Source organism: Entelurus aequoreus, linkage group LG11 (genome assembly GCF_033978785.1).
Source record: "Entelurus aequoreus isolate RoL-2023_Sb linkage group LG11, RoL_Eaeq_v1.1, whole genome shotgun sequence".
Taxonomy (NCBI): Eukaryota; Metazoa; Chordata; class Actinopteri; order Syngnathiformes; family Syngnathidae; genus Entelurus; species Entelurus aequoreus.
In genome coordinates, this window is record NC_084741.1 from 57,027,413 (window position 1) to 57,050,728 (window position 23,316).

At 39.3% G+C, this 23,316-nt stretch overlaps 1 protein-coding gene across 1 annotated transcript in view; it reads right to left on the reverse strand.

Annotated features, from left to right (window-relative positions):
- rspo2 (R-spondin 2) overlaps window positions 1–6,694 on the reverse strand; it is a 121,686-nt gene extending 114,992 nt beyond the window's left edge. Inside the window, exons 1-2 of the mRNA XM_062063587.1 lie at window positions 6,272–6,694; window positions 5,802–6,073 (exon numbers count right to left, since the gene is read on the reverse strand). Of these exons, the coding sequence (XP_061919571.1) occupies window positions 5,802–5,901 (100 nt within the window). The 5' untranslated portion in view covers window positions 5,902–6,073; window positions 6,272–6,694. The remainder of the gene's footprint in view (window positions 1–5,801; window positions 6,074–6,271) is intronic.
- Window positions 6,695–23,316: the final 16,622 nt, after the last annotated feature.

Consider the following 23,316-nt stretch of genomic DNA (forward strand, 5'->3'; position numbering starts at 1 on the left):
TATCGTTTGAAGATGATTCCTCAAGAGCAGCAACACTTGAAAGTTGAAATGCATCCATCCATCCATTTTCTACCGCTTATTCCCTTCGGGGTCGCGGGGGGCGCTGGAGCCTATCTCAGCTACAATCGGGCGGAAGGCGGGGTACACCATGGACAAGTCGCCACATCATCGCAGCACTTGAAAGTTGAAATGCACTACTTTTTAAATTTTACCAGACACATTAGGTATATTAGCACAAAGTATTGGTATCAGATCGGTATAGCGATACCAGCCTGAATTTTACTCGTATCGGATCAGAAAGAAAACCAGTGGTATCGCACATCACCACTTGTTGGCACTCTTTGGATGGTTATTGGGTTTCATGGTTGGAATAGACGCAATAGACGCAATGACGTCATTTGTTTCATTAGCTCCATTGTAAGCAGACTTTTATTTACGAGTTTATTTTTGAGTTAGAATGCATTAAAAAAAGATAAAAATTGTAAATTATAAGCAAAATTCCAAAAAAGTGCAGTTCCTCTTCAAGGAGAGATCCCAGACATTGATACAAATACAAATTACCAAATTTCAATGGTCATATCAACGTAACAGCCTGACGATGAATAAACGTCGTCAAAAAGCATGTTGTTTCAACGTTGTATTTGTGTTGTAGAATATTGGTGAGAAATTATCAAAATTCAAGGGTCATATTAACGTCAGAACCCAACATTGATTAAACGTCTACAAAAAGCATGTTGTTCCAACGTTAAGTTTGGTTTGCCCAACGTCAGGACCTATTTCAAAAAGTTCTCAAAGTGTTTTCTATGTCTTGCGCCTGCTATATCTGTACAAAGTATTGGCTAGCCTGAATTTTACCTGTATTGGATCGGAAAGAAAACCAGTGGTATCGCACATCACCACTTGTTGGCGCTTTTTGGGTGGTTATTCGGTTTTATGGTTGGAATAGACGCAATGACGTCATTTGTTTCATTAGCTCCACTGTAAGCTGACTTTTATTTACGTTTATTTACGAGTTAGAATACATTAAAAAAAAGACACGGGTTCTTTCTCTCATAAGAATTGTAAATTATAAGCAAAACTCCAAAAAAGTGCAGTTCCTCTTTAAGGAGAGATCCCAGACATTGATACTAATACAAATAAACACATTTCAACGGCCATCTCAACATCACAACCTGGCGTTGAATAAACGTCGTCAAAAATCATGTTGTTTCAACTAGGGCTGCAACTAACAACTAATTTGATAATCGATTAATCTGTCGATTATTACTACGATTAATCGATTACTAATCGGATAAAAGAAACAAACTACATTTCTATCCTTTCCAGTATTTTATTGAAAAATAACAGCATACTGGCACCATACTGGCACCGTACTTATTTTGATTATTGTTTCTCAGCTGTTTGTAAATGTTGCAGTTTATAAATAAAGGTTTATAAAAAAATTTAAAAAATTACAAATAAAAAAGTAGCCTCTGCGCATGCGCATAGCATAGATCCAACGAATCGATGACTAAATTAATCGGCAACTATTTGTATAATCAATTTTAATCGATTTAATCGATTAGTTGTTGCGGCCCTAGTTTCAACTTTGTATTTGTGTTGTAGAATATTGGTGAGAAATTATCAAAATTCAATGGTCATATTAACGTCAGAACCCAACATTGAATAAACATCTACAAAAAGCATGTTGTTCCAACGTTAAGTTTGGTTTGCTTAACATCAGGACCTACTTCAACAAGTTCTCAACGTGTTTTCTATGTCTTGTGCCTGCTTGGTATATCTGTACAAAGTAATGGCTCGGTATTGCAGATGCCAGCCTAAATTTTACCCGGATCGGATCGGAAAGAAAACCAGTGGTATCGCACATCACCACTTGTTGGCGCTTTTTGTATGGTTATTGGGTTTTATGGTTGGAATAGACGCAATGATGTCATCTGTGTCATTAGCTCCATTGTAAGCTGACTTTTATTTACGTTTATTTACGAATTAGAACGCATTAAAAAAAAACATATGTGTTCTTGTCTCTCATAAGAATTGTAAATTATAAGCAAAATTCCAAAAAAGTGCAGTTCCTCTTCAAGGAGAGATCCCAGACATTGATACAAATACAAACGACCAAATTTCAATGGTCATGTCAAAATCACAACCTGACGTTGAATAAACGTCGTCAAAAAGCACGTTGTTTCAACGTTGTATTTGTGTTGTAGAATATTGGTGAGAAATTATCAAAATTCAATGGTCATATTAACGTCAGAACCCAACATTGATTAAATGTCTACAAAAAGCAACATTAAGTTTGGTTTGCTCAACGTCAGGACCTAATCCAACCAGTTCTCAAAGTGTTTTCTATATCTGTACAAAGTATTGGCACGGTATTGCCGATGCCAGCCTGAATTTTACTCGTATCGGATCGGAAAAATCCACAAAAAAAAGTCGAAAAGACATGCATCTGCGGATAGGTTGATTGGCAACACTAAATGGTCCCTCGTGTGTGAATGTGAGTGTGAATGTTGTCTGTCTGTGTTGGCCCTAAGATGAGGTGGCGACTTCGCCCGAATGCAGCTGGGATAAGCTCCAGCTACCCCCACAACCCCGGGAGGAACAAGCGGTAGAAAATGTATGGATGATGGATCGGAAAGAAAATCAGTGATATCGCACATCACTAATTATTGGTGCTTTTTGGCTGCATTGTAAGCAGACTTTCGAAAATTTAGGAGTTAGAATGACATATGTGTTCTTGTCTCTCATTAGTATTGTAAATTATAGGCAATATTCCCCCCCCCCCCCCAAAAGGGCAGTTCCCACTTAAGGAAAGATGGGCAAATCTCCAGCAGGTACACAACATTAAAAAAACCTTGAGAACTTTTTTATTTAGCTTCTGACATTGAGCAACTCAAACATAACGTTGAAACAACACGCTTTTTGATGACCTTTATTCAATGTCAGGTTGTGACGTTGATTCAGACCAGGTGTAGGGAACCTATGGCTCGCGAGCCAGATGTGGCTCTTTTGATGACTGCATCTGGCTCTCAGATAAATCTTAGCTGACATTGTTTAACACGATAGGTAATGAATAATTCCGCTGGTGTTAAAAATAACGTTCAAAACATAAAACATTCTCATGCATTTTAATCCATCCATCCGTTTTCTACCGCACATGTTCAAAAAGTCGCATTGGTAAGAAGTATTTAGAAGTAACTATTATGAAATATTTTTGTGTACGTATGTATGTATGGTGTATGTTTAATCGTTTTAGCAATGTGTTGTGGCTATAATTGGCTCCATTGTAAGCAGACTTTCATCTAGGAGTTAGAATGACATATGTGTTCTTGTCTCTCATTAGTGTTGTAGATTATAGGCAATATTCCCCAAATATGGGCAATTCTCCAGCAGGTACAAAACATTAAAACGACCTTGAGAACTTTTTTTATTTAGCTTCTGACATTGAGCAACTCAAACATAACGTTGAAACAAAATGCTTTTTGACGACCTTTAATCACTGTCAGGTTGTGACGTTGATTACACCAGTGGTCCCCAACCACCGGTCCGGGGACCGGTACCGGTCCATGACACATTTGCTACCTGGCCGCAGAGAAACATTAAATCATTCATAAACAATTGCATTTTCTCCGACGTAACTTTCGCCTGTCCCACTAGACACACCAATAAGCTTGTTTATAGATGTACTATAAAACTCCTGATATGAAGTTGCTATTTGTTATATGTGTTATAACTTTGTGACATGATACAATGCACATCAATGAACATATAAAATATAAATGTGACAAGACTGTAGCCAAAGGTTGATTTCCATCAGCATCTCATTGCAAAGAAACAAGCCCAGGGCTCCCACTAATTCAGCGTTATAGTGAGTTGTCTTTTTCATGCACTTATTTTTACTGTATTTATCTGGCACAAGTGGAAAGCCGGTCCCTGAAAATAATGCCTACATTAAACCGGTCCGTGGTGCAAAAAAGGTTGGGCGCAACTGGATTAGACCATTGAAAATTGGTCCTTTTCCCAACAAATAACATGGATTCAATGTTAGACGTCAGCGACGTCTCAATTCACAAATATCACTATTATGAAATATGGTAACACTTTAGTATGGGGAACATATTCCAAGTAACTACAACTTAATTTACAGTTATTTGGACACTAGGGGAACATATTCTAAGTAACAAACACTTAATTTAGAGTTGAGGGTTAGGGTTAGGGTTATGTTTTTTTAATGTAAAATCAGACCTTATTCATTAAGTGGTATTAAGGGGAGAATCCTATAAAACAACTTCCTTACTTAGTACTTATAAGCAATAATTCTGAGGTTCTTAAGGGACGACTACTTCAAACTACTTCCAGAACGTAAATGACCGCCATAACCACAACACCAGGGGGAGCTCCACAAACCACGTCAATCCCAGATTCCGATCTAACAAAGGTCTTAACTCATTCTCCGTCTGTGCCACATCAATATGGAATGCACTCCCAACAGGTGTAAAAGAATGTGCATCTCTATCCTCCTTCAAAACCGCACTAAAAGAACACCTCCAGGCAGCTACAATCCGAGCCTAGCCCCCTCCCCCCACCACATCCCACCTCCCCGGATTGTAAATAATCAAATGTATATACTTGTTCTTATGCTTTCTGAGCTCACTATGTTCACTGCTCGCTGTAAATATCCGACAAAGTGAGACCTACACTGTTACAATGTCCATTTATCAGATGATAAACTTGTATGATGACTGAAATATGCTCATACATGGGCGGTATATAGCTCGGTTGGTAGAGCGGCCGTGCCAGCAACTTGAGGGTTGCAGGTTCGATCCCCGCTTCCGCCATCCTAGTCACTGCCCTTGTGTCCTTGGGCAAGACACTTTACCCACCTGCTCCCAGTGCCACCCACACTGGTTTGAATGTAACTTAGATACTGGGTTTCACTATGTAAAGCGCTTTGAGTCACTTGAGAAAAAGCGCTATATAAATGTAATTCACTTCACTTCACTTCATAGCAACCTAACCTAACCCCCACCCCAACCCCCTCCACATCCCACCACCCGGAGTGTAAATAATTCAATGTATATACTCTGATGATTAACTTGTGTGATGACTGTATTATGCTGATAGTATATATTTCTACCATGAATTGATGATTTTGAGTTGAAATATTAAATCGGGTGTTACAATTTAGTGTTCAATTGCACGAAATATGTACTGTACTGTACAATGTACTAATAAAAGTTTCAGTCAATCAATCAAAGACTCTTAGTTAATGGCTCACTGGTTGTATAATAAGGCCGTGCAGAATAAGGCATTAATACGTACTTAATAAAGACTAATGTAACTAATTTGCATGTTAATAAGCAACTAATTAATGATGGATATGTTCCCCATACTAAAGTGTTACCTGACATATTTTTGTGTATGTATGTATAATCGTTTTAGCAATGTGTTGTGCTTGCCGTGTCCTAATATAAGTCATCCATTCATGAAACAGGCAGATAATTGTATAGTTTAATTTATAGTTTGAGATACATGAAGACAATCGAAACAGATAAAGTATTTTTGGGAACATGTGCAAGAACTTTTTAAGCCTTTTTTTTAGCAAGGTTATATCAAGATGTTGTAAAAAACCCGGGGGTTTACTCTTTATCTTTCTTGGCGTTTGGCATACATTTCTGGAATGTTCCTGGCTTATAGTCTAAATCGCACCTGAGCGCTGTCAGAAGCGATAATAAAGTCAGTTCTGGGGTGGATTTATTGGTGAGAGAGAAAAAAAAATAAGAGAGATTGCGGGGTCGTACCTCTTTTGCTTCTCCTCCAGCGTTGTGACGGCGCCTGACAGTTGCTGTACTCCATACAGTTCAAGACTATCAGCGCAAATGAGAAGAGTCGAAACTGCATCTGGACGGCGATTAGTTGTCCGGACTCCGGTTTGGAGGGGGGGTGGAAAAAAAAAAAAAAAAAAAGAAAATAAATGTTCTCCTGGACTTTTCCTTTTTAAGTGGAAATACGTCAGACATCAAACGGGACGCGACGTAGTATCAGGTCGCCTGATTAGTATCATCGCGGTGTGCTGCGTGGGGGGGGTAAAAAAAAGAGGATTAGTGTGATGGAAGTGGAACAAAATCAACACCTACAGTGAACAATGATGATTAAAGACAGCGAGAGATAATCGCATTGTGTGTTAATGAGTTGCAACAATGCTGAATACACACACACACAAAAAAGGAAAATAACGTCACGTAAAAGTGAACCAAAGGTGATGAAGTACCTTAATTACATCGGAGGATTTTTCTTCAAGTCTCCCCGGAGTGCAAGTGCAGCTCGGGAAGTGTCAGCATCTCTCCTGTGTGACAAACTTGTGTTCCACGGAGGTCCGATAAGGAGGGAAAGAATACACGCGTGGCAGCGTAGGAGTGAATCAAGGTTGGGAATCTCTTCTCCCACGCACACGCGCACACCCCGCAAGATTTTTTTTTACAATCCCGTTCACGTTGGCTTCCTCGAATAAGTTTGTCGTGTTGAGACGCAGACGCCAACTCTCATGTCTGCTTATATTTGCACGGGCTGCGCGCCGCTCCTTTGCGTGCGCGTTTTTTTTTTTTTTGGCGCGCCGCTGAGGTCGAGCGATGACTGCCTCCAGATTTGGTCCTGATGCTTCCTGCGTCGCTCGCCCGTCTACAAGCTGATGTCACAAGCGTGGACTCTTCCAGTCCGCCGCCTTCGTCTTATTTATCGACATGTTGCGCTTTCGTCGTCCCCCCGCCCCCCTTTGTACGCCCCTCTGTCTAGCACGGGGGGTGTCAAACTCGTTTTAGCTCAGGGGCCCCCGGCATGGAGCAGAGTCTATTCCCAAGTGGTAAAATCATGGCATGATAACTTAAAAATAAAGACAAATTTTTTTTTTGTTTTTTACTTTGACCAAAAATTACACCAGACTAGACTTAGACTTAGACTTAGACTTAGACCAGTGACGCAGTGAGGTTCATGGCTGGTGAGGCACTGACTTCATCACAGTCAGATTTACAAACATATGAACCCTAAAGCGTATCTTATTCACCATTTGATTGGCAGCAGTTAACGAGTTGTGTTTAAAAGCTCATACCAGCATTCTTCCCTGCTTGGCACTCAGCATCAAGGGTTGGAATTGGGGGTTAAATCACCAAAAATTATTCCCGGGCGCAGCGCCGCTGCTGCCCACTGCTCCCCTCACCTCCCAGGGGGTGAACAAGGGGATAGGTCAAATGCAGAGGAAAAATGTCATTACACCTAGAGCAGGGGTCGGCAACCCAAAATGTTGAAAGAGCCATATTGGACCAAAAATACAAAAACAAATCTGTCTGGAGCCGCAAAAAATTAAAAGCCATATTACATGTGTCATTGGATATAAATTTAATTAAGAGGACTTAAAGGAAACTAAATGAGCTCAAATATAGCTACAAATGAGGCATAATGATGCAATATGTACATATCGCTAGCCTAAATAGCATGTTAGCATCGATTAGCTTGCAGTCATGCAGTGACCAAATATGTCCTATTAGCACTCCACACAAGTCAATAACATCGAAACTCACCTTTGTGCACTCATGCACGACGTTAAAAGTGTGGTGGACAAAATGAGACAGAAAAAGAAGTGGCATAAAACACGTCCTAGAAAGTCGGAGAAAGTTATACATGTAAACAAACTATACGGTGAGTTCATGACCGCCGAAATTAGTCGGACAAAACGGCGCTCGCCAAATACTCGAATCAGTGAAGCATGTTTAATATAAACAGTGTGATTTATAACAATTAGGGAGGTTTGTGTCATGTTTGTCCTCCTACAGAAACCATACTAAAACAAAAAAATCGATTTTTTTTCCCCTCATCTTTTTCCATTCTTCATACATTTTTGAAAAATCTCCAGAGAGCCACTAGGGCGGCGCTAAAGAGCCGCATGCGGCTCTAGAGCCGCGGGTTGCCGACCCCCGACCTAGAGTGTGTGTGGCAATCATTGGTACTTTAACTTAACTTTAACTTTACACATACAAACTGTAGCACACAAAAAAGCACATTTAATAAAAAAAATTTTATTATGGTCTTACCTTTACTTATAAATGAAGTCCATGCGCCGCTGTTGTGCTGGATTAATGCACCCCCGCCATAGAATGCACCCCCTGACGGGAGTGTTATATCAACTAAAGCCCACACTTAAACTTTCCACATGCAAGATTGAATCTATTTAAAAAAGTTATTTAATAAGAAGCCAAAAAGTGCAACAACAATAATGTTCGTGTTGGAGGAGTGTTGAATGAATGAAATATGAAATCCGTGCTGCAGTCTGCAGGTGTACCTAATGTTGTGGCCCTGCAGTCATTCACAACTCCTCCAACACGAACATTATTGTTTTTGCACTTTTTGGCTTCTTATTAAATAACTTTTTTAAATAGATTCAATCTTGCACGTGGAAAGTTTAAGTGTGGGCTTTAGTTGATATAACACTCCCCACAGGGGGTGCATTCTACGGCGGGGGTGCATTCTCTACCACCAGGGGGCGGGATTACTGCGAGCCTCAGCCAGTATGCTTCGCAGCCGTTTTATGATTGCTCAGCACAAGAAATACTTACACACATACAGTTATTGACTAAATACACTGTACATTGTATACCTCAGCTAACTTTCTAGAGTCCAGCAGTGAAAACAGTCCTTGGTGGGGGTGAGAGGAGTCTCTGCAGATTTTCTGAGCCCTGGTCAGGCAGCAGCTTTTTGCGATCTCCTGGATAGGAGAAAGAGGAGTCCTGATGATCTTTTCCGCCGTCCTCACCACTCTCTGGAGAGACTTCCAGTCTGAGGCACTGCAGGCAGGGGCGCCGAAAAGGGGGGGGGTAAAAGAGACGGATTCTAGGGGCCCATGATGGAGGGGGGCCCAGAGAGGCCCCTAATGATGATACAATTATAATACAGGGGGCCCTGTAAAGATTATTTTCATGGGGCCCAAAATCCCTAGCCGCGCCCCTGACTGCAGGCTCCAGTCCAGACAGAGATGCAGTTGGTCAGTAGGCTCTCTATAGCAGGGGTCTCCAAAGCGGTGCCCGCGGGCACCAGGTCGCCCGTAAGGACCAGATGAGTAGCCCGCTGGCCTGTTCTAAAAATAGCTCAAATAGCAGCAATTACCAGTGAGCTGCCTCTATTTTTTAAATTGTATTTATTTACTAGCAAGCTGGTCTTGCTCTGCTCGACATTTTTAATTCCAAGAGAGACAAAACTAAAAAAAAAATGTGAAAATCCAAGAAAATATTTTAGAGATTTGGTCTTCACTAACTGACAAAGAAACAGATAACAGATTTGGTGTCCAGTTCAAAGTGTCACATGTTTTATTTAAAAATTTGAGAGTTGACTTTTGTATTTTACATGAGTTATTATTTGTACAAACATGGTGCAAAGTAATTCATGATTTGTTAAAAAATGTTAGTGGCTATCTAGTTAAAATGGGATATTGTGATTTCACAAGACTGTCTTAGAAGTGATCTTTTGAAAATGTTCAATTTGAAAAATGTGCACTTAGAGAAAATATAAAAATAAAGTGTTGCATATTGATATTTATCTGTTCCTATATATATATTTATTGTGAGAAATCATTAAGATGATCAGTGTTTCCACAAATATAAATATCATTAATTATTAATAATAACATAGAGTTAAAGGTAAATTGAGCAAATTGGCTATTTCTGACAATTTATTTAAGTGTGTATCAAACTGGTAGCCCTTCGCATTAATCAGTACCCAAGAAGTAGCTCTTGGTTTCAAAAAGGTTGGTGACTCCTGCTCTATAGTGATATCTAATAAATGATATATGATAAATAGAACAAGCCCATTATGAAAACGTACAAATCACAACTAATCCACTTCAAGTTTGTTGAAAATTCTGAGGAAATTGGTGCGGCTTCAAAAACACCTTGAGTTTATGCGGCAGGTATATAAGATATATTGTATGCATTCCACCAAAATCCCCTCACATCCTGAGATCGGTAGGTTGTGAGTTCAAACCCCGGCCAAGTCATACCAAAGACTATAAAAATGGGACCTGTTGCCTCCCTGCTTGACACTCAGCATCAAGGGTTGGAATTGGGGGTTAAATCACCAAAAATTATTCCCGCGCGCGGCCACCGCTGCTGCTCACTGCTCCCCTCACCTCCCAGGGGGTGAACAAGGGGATGGGTCAAATGCAGAGGACAAATTTCACCACACCCAGTGTGTGTGAGACAATCATTGGTATTTTAACTTTAATATTTTATGTTATTGCTCTATTGTTATTCAGTGTCACTTTTAGTTTGCATTTTTTTCAGCAAATAGTTCGTTTAGGGAGCATTTGTCATTTTATTTTGAAGTCCTATCTTCTTCCGGTAGGGACTTTGTCGTCCTCACTTGCTGTTAAGACATGCCGTGAGGAGACTGGTGTGCTGCAAAGCCATGTGTGTTAATGCTGCCGAATTACTTCCTGTGTATTTCATACAGAAATAAATACGCCACCTGTTTCGGCTAAAGACAACCACTGAGTCCGCTCTACGCAGACTCGATCCGGCTACACTTAAACTTTGTCTCATTGTTGTCACGATTGAAACACCTGCCACCTTTCTCTCTGCTGTGCGCTCCGCTGAGCATGCCTCGGGACACGGCCACGGGCATTCCTCTCCTGCGCGCGGCTGCAGTAAATCGGCAATCAACACACCTGACGCTGATGAGTTCCCTGTGCTTCTTAAGCCAGCGCAAACCTGCGTTCCGGGCCAGAACGTAGCTACCTGTTCCTGTACAGTAAGCCCACACGTCTCCGGCTCTATGTGCACTATCTCTCCCTCTGTGTGTTCTCCTCCTCTGTGCTCACCGTGTCTTGTGTTCCTGTGTCGCCATCCAGCAGTATTCCTCCGTTCCCTGGTTACGAGCTGTGTGTCTCGTCTACCCGTATTCCCTCTGGTTTCCTGGCTGCCTTTTTGGATCTCAACCTCCTGCCTGTCCCTGGACCTCCGAGCTTGCTGTGCCCTCCCTGGACTTCCTCAACACGCACCTTCAACACCTCCTGGTAACACTCAACATATACTCACTCTACATAGTCGCACACCACATATTTTGATTAGTTTCACACTTCATAATATTGTATCAATAAACACGCTAGAGATAAACGACATATTTGCCTCCGTGCCGTCTTCTTCCCTCACTGTACCGTAACAATTGTATCTACAGAGCCAGGATTAAAATATGAGTCACAGTCTTTCTGGGATTGAACAAAAAAACACATGTAAACTCTTCTAGGTATCAAATACCCCCTCTGTCATGTCCACGTATCAATCCAGTGCTAACTCAACAAACTGTAAGAAAGGGAAGTAAACATTATTCAAAAGAGTTAAGTTCACTTGTCTTGTGTTTGACAGAGACACTTTGGGGCAACAAAGGTGCCAAATGACGATTTGTTCAAAGCAGAAGACATAAAACGGCAGGTTTTAAGTTTCATGTGTGTCGAGGAGGAGGAGCCACAATCACCCTTTACTGTGTACCTATTTCTTGGCCGTTTGCTTGCCTAACAGAATTGCTATTGTGACATCCAGTGGACACATTTAGATCAGCAGTTTCTTTCATTAAAAAAAAATAAAAGCAGCTCATTTTTATACATGGCAAACTCATCACGCGACCTGTAAAAAACCTGTTTGCGGGCCTGATTCGGCCCGCGGGCCATACGTTTGACACCCCTGGTCTAGCACGGTTACACCCTGTGGTGATCCAAAGTATGGCACGGGGAGACATTTGCAGTTTGCAAACAAGTACTGGAAAAAGTGCTTTTGTAGTTTGTATTATTGTTCATATACAGGTATGAGCTTGTCAAAATGCTTATTGTTGACATTCATTCTGTCACCATACAGCAGGACTTCTTAACACTTGACTTTGGAGACCACATTTTCCACAACAGAGGCCCACTCAAATATTGACACTGAATTAGTAATCTTACTTCAATATAATCCACTTCAAGAAACTCTTCAAATTGAAAGTGTTTACAAAGTACAAAGAAGAAGAACCATGATAAACATTCTGAATTTATTTCATTCATCCATTCATTTTCTAGATCATCTTATTTATCTCACCATTTGAAATATAACTTACTTCACTAATTCATATGTATTTATTTTTAATGTTATTAGTTATGGAGTATATTGTGAATAAATTGGGAACAGGAAGTGAACAACATTTTTGCAACTGCTATGTAAAGGGAGAGGGATATGATTAAATAAGCTCCACTTCTTTTTACTCCTTTTCGAACATGTTGAATAGAGAAACTGTAAGGTGCGATGTATCATGTTGTATGTATGCATGTTCCAAATAAACACAAACTCAAACTCTTGTTATTAATCATTTTTAATAATCATAACCTACCTTCAGTTTACAACGTTGTGAAATGATATGAAAACACTTGTTAATCACACAGATTATTATTTATATACACATAAATCTTGGGCTCAATAGAAAAATAAATAATTAACTGATGAAAAATACATTTACAAACTATTATGTTGTGCTGAAAAAAATTAAATTAGTAACGAATAAACCCTCAATAAAATTAAAGCACAAATGAAAATACTGTTTCACCACTTTAGTCATAATTGATGCGCTTAAGAAACCTCTCTATGGCTACATTCACACTACAGGGTCAGATGTCCAATTCATTTTTTTTGTAGTCAAATCCAATCTTTTATGTGGCCGTTCACAGTTTAAAAATGGGATTTCTAATGTGAATGCAACCTGACCTGAAACAAGTGGTGGAAAAGTGTATTACAACTGAGCACTGCTGCGGCCTATACCGACCACAGCTGAGAAAGAGATATTTGTTGGCAGCCCTATAGTTGACCTAAGTGGGGCCAGGGGGGAAAAGTTTGGCTCGTTATATCATTTAGTTTGGCCCGCCAAAGGGTAGGTAACAAATGTAATACATATTTATTCCGGCCTCTTTCAAGCTGAACAATCATTGAGAGCTTGTCCGCAAGGTTACACTGTAAAAAGGTCAGTCGATCTAAAAACCTGCTCAGTTGCCAGAAATTTACCATAACATCATCAGTTTACAGCAGGGGTGTCAAACGTACGGCCCGAGGGCCGGATCAGGCCCACGAACAGGTTTTAACCGGCCCGCGGGATGAGTTTGCTAAGTATAAAAATAAATTAAATTTTTGAATGAAAGAAATAGCTGTTCTAAATGTGCCCACTTGCAATATCAATTATTTGTATCTTTGTAGATGATGCTACATATGTACAAAATAAACCACATGATGTTAGTAAATCAGTCGAGGAAAATGATTAAACTACATAAATTAAATACTGTAATTTGATTGAAAATTAACACCAATGAGTTGGCTGATGAACATTATCACATAATTTATTCAGAAAATATGAATAACGACAAATAAAGATAGAATGCTATTAACCGCAACATGTAAGTGTAAAAAAACCCCACCAACATTATGATTTGTACAATTTCAGAATGTGCTTGTTCTGTTTTTAAACAAAGAAAACAATCTGAAGTTGTTTTTAATTTTAAGTTATTATGCCGCGATTTTACCAGTCTGGCCTACTTGAGAGTAGATTTTTCTCCATGTGGCCCCCGGTCTAAAATTAGTTTGACACCTCTGGTTTACAGTAATGCACTGTAACAACAGGGAAGGTAGATTTTACCGTAAAAAAAAAGTAATCGCTCAGTCGCCAGAATTTTGCATTGAAAATAACAGTGGAACAGATGTTCAACTTATAATAATGCACTGCAAAAAATGGCCATAGATTTTACCGTTAAAAACTGGCATCTCACTCGCCAGAATTTTGACATAAGAGCAGCTGTGTGACAGTTTTTCAATTTGCAATAATTTGGTGTAAAAAATAATGTGATGATGGTAAGATTCTGGTGACTGAGCTGCCAATTTTTTTTGTTTATCATAAAATCTATAGATTTTTTTTTTTCATTTACAGGCTAATTACTTACGTTTGAATTTAAGAAGCTCTTTTGTACGGTAAATGTGTGACTTTTTGATGCTCTATGGATAATGATACTCTTGGTCGCCATGCTTCGCCTGCGTCTTATTATGAAAAGAAAACCTAAACGCTTCGAAATGTACCATCCTCCATAGGTCTAATCTGTCTGGGTAAGGTTTAAAGCCAATCAGATAACATACCTAGGAGGAACTGGTTTTACATAACAACACCTGGAAATGGGGAAAATCTGAAAAAAAAAACTACCTTTTTGGATGTTTTGAGATTAGAGATGTACATAAAGAATGCAAGGTTGCATGTTAACGGAATTAGGCACACAGTCTGTGTATGATGCTCTACTATCTTACATGTATATATGGCAGTATGAGGTAATTCCTTACTTGCGATGCTGTTGTATGTTAAAAATCGCTATTTGGCCCGCAGACCATTGGCACATTTTCACTCTGGCCCAAAATGTTTGGGCACCCCTGGTATAGACAAAACAAACAACCTTGCATTTATGTTAATCAAGGTTTATACCGTTTTTGTTTTGATTTGTTTCCTGGTGTGTAAATAATGCTAACAATAAACCCCTTTTACCTTAATTGCTATGGTTATGTTGTTTGAGGAAACCTTTAGCATTGATGCTCAGTAGTGTTGGGCTGCAAATTTGTATGGTTAGCAATGTTTTCCAGAACACCAGCCCGTCCCTAAACACTTGATGCTGTTTTTTTGGGGCTACAACCACTAGAGGGCCACATGATCATGGCTTGGGCTTTTAAAATTTTAAGATGTTTTTGTATTTGATTTTAAATCAGTCAGTTATAAAATTTGACATCAAAAAAGTTAAGATAAAATCTATTTTGTAGTCCAAATTCAATAGTGAGGTTGTTTGAATGTATAACATTACCTAAACCCACTTGCAAAAATACAAAATGGTCAATTCCTTCTGGTGGGCAAACCCAGCATGGAACACTTCACTGTTCTATCAACACAGACGTCAAAAAGTCATCAAAGCTCACTTTTATGCATTCACACACAGCACCAGCATTTGGGAACCAGGACGGGGTAAAAGAAGAATGTTAAAAATATGATCAAACTATTTGTGGCATCCAGCAAAGTCATGTTTAACTTTCCCTTTTGCAATTTATAGCACATAATTGTGGTGCATTCAAAGAACCTTGATTAAAGTTAGAAACAGAGGCGTCACTGACAGGGGAGGCTTAACCCACAGTAGACACACTAATAATAATCATGATGATTATTCTAATAATGATATATAATTATCCACTGATGATAATCCTGCATGCATCAGATACTCTCTACCATTCACTATGAAGTAAAGTGAAATTTGACATCTATAATCATATTAAAATGAATACTGACAAGTTGTATGATTATTTAAACTCACATTCTGGGTATTTTATATTAAAATTGTCTGCACTATTTTGTAAAAAATAAATAAATAAAATGATTTTTTTAAAGAATAAAAACAACACCAAATTTTAGGGGGTCTAAGGATGTTTCAGGGAGCCTTGAGACCCCTAAAAATACGACATAAACATGTAAATATCGTGGGCTTACTGATTATACGAAATAATAGTAATACTAATGCAGAATGTGTCAAATAACATAATAACATAAAACAGAAACTTACAATATCTGCTCTCTCAGGAATGCAGGCTGACAGGATGCTGTATCTTTCGGTATTTTAAAATTGAAAATTTGCAATCGCAACTCCTCACATAAAAAAATGTTTTTTTTAGTGATGTTGCAATGGTCTAGTGTTGTGTTCATCAAGTTGGTATCGTGTGGATTTTCAAAGTTGACCAACTTCTTGGCTTGGTGCCACAAGTTACATGATTTGTATTCAAGCAATAACTTGTATTATCTCAAAGGCAATACAGCAGTAACAGAAGCAGCTTTAGCGCCTTCTTTATTTCATGGCGGGTCACAAACAGCGTTATCAGCAGCTCGAGCTAGCTAGTAGCCAGTAACTGGCTACTCTCTATTGGTCGGAACAAGTGTGAGCAAGGTGATGTGTCACAATGCCAGAAAAGTAGTTCCACTGTGTTAACTCCTACAATAAAAATGTCATTTTAGCTTGGTAAATATGCAGATCTTAGCATGTAAATGCAGCATTTTTGGCAATGTTGTTTTACAAACAGATTAGATTTAAAAAATTACTTGCATTGTGAGCCGCCTAGAACTAAAAATTTTTAACTGATTAGAATGCACAGAAAAGAGAGGGCGGTAAACATAAATGCAACATCCAAAACGTGTCCTCTCTCCCGTTTCCCCATTTGACACAAGTAAATGCACATCTTTAAATACTTCTCCTATATGTAAGCACACAGCCACACCCTCAGTCACATGACTAGTACTGCCCTCATCCCAGCAGACACACCCCATGCACACCATCCATCCATCCATTTTCTACCGCTTATTCCCTTCGGGGTCGCGGGGGGCGCTGGAGCCTATCTCAGCTACAATCGGGCGGAAGGCGGGGTACACACTGGACAAGTCGCCCCCTCATCCACCTCCAAAGACCCCTTGCACACATTTCTCCAAATACTTAATTGTGTCTCCTACAATTTTTTGTCTTTAAAACTTCTTAGAATATTAGGTTAGTTGTAGCATTTTTTTTTTCCAAAATGAAAAATAACATAATGACCACCGCATCCATTTGAGTATGTCTGCACACTCCCAGTGCTACGGATAACTGTAAGCCGTTAATAATTGTTTTCGAGTAAGAGCAAATCTAATTAACTACTTTTTAAAACATTTGAACATGGTCAACGTTATTCCAGTGAAGTGTGGCGCGTTATTATTCTGGTCAAATAATGCAGTTTCAATCGCTTCATTAACATGAAAACCACTTTGAGAGTGTAAACCTCTGACAGGTCTTATCTGTCCAATTGTAATAAAAAATCCTGAATCTAAAAGTTGATCCGGATCATGCCCAAAATGTAATCAATTGTCCTTTATCTAATTTTTGACAGTTCTTGAAGGTGTAAACAAAATAATGCCCGTAACTTTTTGAGCTATCTATAGTGGAATGAAAGAAACAGAGTAAACCCTTTATTGCTGTGGGTTTAGGTATAGGTCCGGCAGCTATAAAGTTAAAGTTAAAGTACCACTGATAGTCACACACACACTAGGTGTGGGGAAATTATCCTCTGCATTTGACCCATCCCCTTGTTCCACCCCCTTGGAGGTGAGGGGAGCAGTGAGCAGCAGCGGTGGCCGCGCTCGGGAATCATTTTGGTGATTTAACTCCCAATTCCAACCCTTGATGCTGAGTGCCAAGCAGGGAGGTAATGGGTCCCATTTTTATAGTCTTTGGTATGACTCGGCCGGGGTTTGAACTCACAACCTTCCAGTCTCGGGGGCGGACACTCTAACCACAAGGCCACTGAGCAGGCCAATTTTTGAATCATCATCATCAAAGTTGATACTTGTACGTCCACCCTGAGATCGGTAGGTCGTGCGTTCAAACCCCGGCCGAGTCACACCAAAGACTATAAAAATGGGACCCATTACCTCCCTGCTTGGCAGTCAGCATCAAGGGTTGGAATTGGGGGTTAAATCACCAAAATGATTCCCGGGCGCGGCTACCGCTGCTGCTCACTGCTCCCCTCACCTCCCAGGGGGTGATCAAGGGTGATGGGTCAAATGCAGAGGATAATTTCACCACACCCAGTGTGTGTGACAATCGTTGGTACTTTAACTTTAACTTGAAATGTAAGGTAACACAGGAGAAACACATCTGAAACACCCCCAAAATCGTATCAGTTGTTGAGAGTCGTATCCCATTTGAGACATTTTCCTGAAAGTTGCATGACATTTTTCCATAGGTTCAAGGAGGCATCTGGTGTCGATGTAAAACCACGTAAAGGCAGGGGTGTCCAGACGTTTTCCAACAAGTCCAACTTTGGACACTCCTGGTGTAAAGGCAAAAACGAGCAATCTGGGAAGCATTTGGCATTGCGACTTCAGGAGTAAATAAAGCTCCTCCTGTATAATCCCCCCTATCCTGAAGAAGAACCCACTTCCTTTTACGCATTTTCAAGCCATCGCTTTCCAGTAAAGTTGAGCTGGATCAAAAGTGAAATAATGACATACAATGTTTCAGACTAAGCTTCCCTCCGCTGAGCAGAGACCAGTTGAATAATTAGAAGTCGGGGGGTGAAAAAAACTAAGGATGTGCCTAATGTGCGTAATAAGATGAGCCTGCCAGTCCCGCCACGACGTTTTATTGCGCGCCAAGGGCTAAATCCGCCACCCGTGCCCAAAATTAATGTTAATCATTAAAAGAGGCTGTACTGTAGTTGTGGCTTGAGGATAAATCATTCAGTAATTTAAAGGTTTTCTTGGGTTGACCTGTGTAATCTCATCAATGGACACAATCTGGACTAGTCAGCTTCTCCCTTAGTTCCAGACACTTGCATGGGAAAGACATGAGTGGGCTGGCACTCATCCACTTTTTTAAGTGACATAGAAACTCTGGCTTCTTATCAACTTTGCAACTCTTTCAAGGAATAATTCTGAATCTTTGAGTTACAAGTTGGCACTAGTGGGGACAAGCTTCTCAGTTGACATGATGATGATGATGATACAAACATGGGGGATCCTGTTTTATCTAACCCTGCAACACAATGCTTTATCCCAGTGTTTTTAAACCACTGTGCCGTGAGATACAGTCTGGTGTGCCGTGGGAGATAATCTAATTTAACCTATTTGGGTTAAAAATATTTTTTGCAAACCAGTAATTATAGTCTGCAAAGGATGTGTTGTTGTTGAGTGTCGGTGCTGTCTAGAGCTCGGCAGAGTAACCGTGTAATACTCTTCCATATCAGTAGATGGCAGCCGGTAGCTAATTGCTTTGTAGATGTCGGAAACAGCGGGAGGCAGTGTGTAGGTAAAAAGGTATCTAATGCTTAAACCAAAAATAAACAAAAAGTGAGTGCCCCTAAGAAAAGGCATTGAAGCTTAGGGAAGGCTATGCAGAATGAAACTAAAACTGAACTGGCTACAATGTAAACAAAAACAGAATGCTGGACAACAGCAAAGACTTACTGTGGAGCAAAGACGGCGTCCACAAAGTACATCTGAACATGACATGACAATCAACATGGTCCCCACAAAGAAGGATAAAAACAACTGAAATATTCTTGATTGCTATAACAAAGTGAATGTGGGAAATATCGCTCGAAGGAAGACATGAAACTGCTACAGGAAAATACAAAAAGCCACCAAAATAGGAGCGCAAGACAAGAACTAAAACACTACACACAGGAAAACTGCAAAAAAATCAAACTAAGTTATGGCCTGATGTGACAGGTTGGACAGTACACCTACTTTGAGACAAGAGCTATAGTATATTGACGCATGCTTGGTTATGGTTTAAAGTCAACAATTGCGACAATGACTTTTTACTGTCAACTGAGTTTCATTTCTTCAATGATTTCTGCTGGTGGTGTGCCTCCGGATTTTTTCAACGCAAAAAATGTGTCTTGGCTCAAAAAAGGTTGAAAAACACTGCTCTACCCAAGTCAGCCACTAGGTGTGGCACTTAATCTTTATTGCATATCAAGGGTTTAAAAGCTTTATCAGTACTCCCCACACCATAAGTCAAGCCATTACACAGCCTTTCATGACACATAAACATCATTCATCAAGACGTTATTTATACATGAATGCATCAGCATCCTTTTTTCGGGCTACCTTCAAATTGTTCTGCTTATAAAACAACATAGAGACCAGTGAATCACGATTGCCATGCTCATTTCTTTCAGGCAATAAAACGCAAATGCAGGTTTCAATTTCATCATTGGGAATAATAAAAAATAACATAGGTGAAACTCTCAAACAATATATCTGTAAAAATACGACTCATAGATGTTTCCTTGCCAAAACCTATAGTGACCTTTTGTCCTCGCTTTATTTATTTATCTAGAGCGGTGACGGACATTGTGGTTTGGAATCTTGGCTAAAATAACATCTGTGAGTGCTTTGTTAAGGTGAATGTGATAATTTAAACCTCGGGCACTTTTTATTTTCATGATGTGTCACTGAGAAGCGGGACCACAAAGCAATTACTTTATTCTCCCCATCCCGTCTTCTTTGCTTTGCAACCTCCCTCCCACTCATTGCAGTGCACGGAGAAGTGGGGGTGACGTCAGCATTTGGAAAATCTGGCTCTGAGCCTTCAGTGCCATAACAGCAATGAGGTGAAATGCTGCGTACTTTGATCAGAGATTCAAACCGTTCAGGATGTAGTTCTGTCCCTTATTGAACGTGTCTGAGAAAAACAATAACTGAAAAAAGGCATATTGTTGATGAGGAGACCGCACGGTGACCTTGTGGTCAGGAGATTTAGGGTTCACTTCTCTATTGGAACATTTCTACCCAGCATCTCACCCTTGTCAGCTGGGATAGGCTCCAGCTCATCTAACGAGGACAAGCGTATAAAACAAAATTAATGGATGAATGGAGTATTTTGCAAAATTAGAGGCCGAGCTACTCAATTTTCAATACAAACTGCTGTATTCAAGATAACGAATACACCTGCATTACGTATTATTACAACATCAATCATAATCACGTAATAAAAATCCTCAAAAAATTATGGAATCACCAGATTTGGAGGATTTTCATTAATGTTGAATTTTGTAGAAAAAAAGCAGATAACAGACACAACTAGTGTTGTCCCGATACCAATATTTTGGTACCGGTACCAGTACCAAAATTGTTTTGGTACTTTTCGGTACTTATCTAAATAAAGGGGACCACAATAAATTGCATTATTGGCTTTAGTTTAACAAACAATCTTAGGGTACATAAACATATGTTTCTTATGTGCTAGTTTGTCCTTAAATAAAATAGTGAACATACAAGACAACTTGTCTTTTAGCAGGAAGTAAACAAACAAAGGCTCCTAATTTAGCTGCTGACATATGCAGTAACATATTGTGTCATTTTCCATTCTATTATTTTGTCAAAATTATTAAGGACAAGTTGTAGACAATTAATTATTAATCATTCATTTACTCTTAATATCTGCTTACTTTCTCTTTTAACATGTTCTATCTACACTTTTGTTAAAATGTAATAATAATGTATTCTTCTTTTGTTTGATACTTGACATTTAAGGACTAATGGTAGAAAATTGATTATTAATCATTAATTTACTGTTAATATCTGCTTACTTTCTCTTTTAACATGTTCTATCTACACTTCTGTTAAAATGTAATAATCACTTATTCTTCTGTTATTTGATACTTTACATTAGTTTTGGATGATACCGCAAATTTGGGTATCAAGGGTGGAGAACCGGTACTTTACAGAGGCGGTAAAGTACCGAAAATGATTCATTAGTATCTCGGTACTATACTAATACCGGTATACCATACAACCCTAGACACAACACAAAACCATTCCCAAAATCGTAATTTTCTGGCTTTAAGAAACACTAAAATAAATCAGGAAAATAAATTGTTGTAGTCAGTAACAGCGTAATTTTTGGATCACCCAGAGTGAAAAAAATATGGAATCATTCAATTCTGAGCGAAAAATATGGAACCACACTTTAAATTTAAATTTCCAAAGCTAACATCTGCATCAGATAACATTGTGTTCATTAGTCCGAATGCAGCTGGGATAGGCTCCAGCACCCTCCGCGACCTCGAACGGGACAAGCGGTTGAAAATGGATGGATGGATAGTCTGCAGTTAAAAATGAGTGGTACCACCTTAGAGACCTGTTGCACCAGGTGGATTGACATGAATCATGGCTTCAACACGAAATATGTCAATTGGAACAAAGGAGAGGATTATCACACTTCTTCAAGAAGGTAAAACATCAAACAGTGATGCAAAATATTCTGATTGTTCTCAGTCCATTGTGTCTAAAATCTGCACCTATACAAACAACACAGGAAGGTCGTAAAGGGGAAGGATACTGGTAGGACATCAACGCGTCAAGACAGAAAATTTCAAGCAATATGTCTTGAAAACAGAAAATGCAAAGTAAAACAAATGAAGAACAAATGGGCAGAAACTGGAGTCACAATCTGTGACCAAACGGTAAGAAACCGACTATGGGATGGTATTTAGATACAGAAAAGCTAAACGAAAGCCATCATCAACAATCGAAAGAGAAAACAAAGCAAGTAATAGTGTACTAGGGATGGATGGATGAAATGCATATTCAGTGATACATTACAAATATGCATTGGGCAAGGTGTTAATGCTGCAACTTTTGTGTAGTTTTGTTCCAATGAGATTTATGAAGACGACTGCCTGAAGAAAACTTGTACATTTCCACAGTCATGTCAGGTAATGGCACTGGGGAGATGGCTGTGATTACATATTTAATAAATGCACACATTTACGTTTACATTTGACATTTGGTTATAGAAAGCCCAATTTAAAGGACACATAGCGTTCAAATGACCAAAATTTCACAAACAAATTATCTTGATGTATTTTCTGCTTCTGAAAATAAATCTGACAGTCATTTCACATAACGTCAATCAGTTTTTAAATAATCAGTAGATTACCAACTGTACTTTGAAGGTCCCTTTTCCATCGCCATACTCACACCCTCTCTTGGTGTGATCTACAGAATTGGAGCTCATTTACCCGCATAGAAAGTGTATCCACACTGTCTGGGATACAAAAAAATATTATATTGATCACTAATATACATGTTTTCCATGATTACTTTAAAACTGATATGGTTAACATTATGAGCAAAAAAGAAATATAAAAAAATCACCATTTGCGGACTTTCCTGCTCTTCCATCTCCTCTTCCAAAGACACCATAGGCTGTGTTTCCTCATGCTCTTTTGGGATTTCCGTAGGCATCCTGAGGAATACATCAGTAGAAGAGGAAACAAAATAGAATACTAGCAGCTTACCTTCTTTTTTCTCTTTTTTGAGCGTCAGGTCTGCACTTATTGTTTCTTTTTTGTCACATTCTTTCTCGCCTCGAGTGTGCTACTGTGGAGTAGTGGAGCAAGCACCGCAAGAGCACGATTGAAATTGCTGTGTTTATTATTTTTTATTATTATTATCATTATCCTCCCGGTTTAGACACCTTTTTGAGGCCCTTAGCATGCACACAAACTCCCCAAATGTTGCAAGGACGTCAGGTTCGGCCAATTTTTTTATAATTTGGGTGTCCCGAAAAATGTATTTAAAAATTGGCTCTCTAATGCCACCTTTAATATTTTCCTTGAATCTCTAACATTTTTCCTGACCAAAATCCTGCTTCTTTAAAGTCAGAATCATTCAAATCATTGCTGCAAATTACCCTCCTATCGCTTGGGCTGT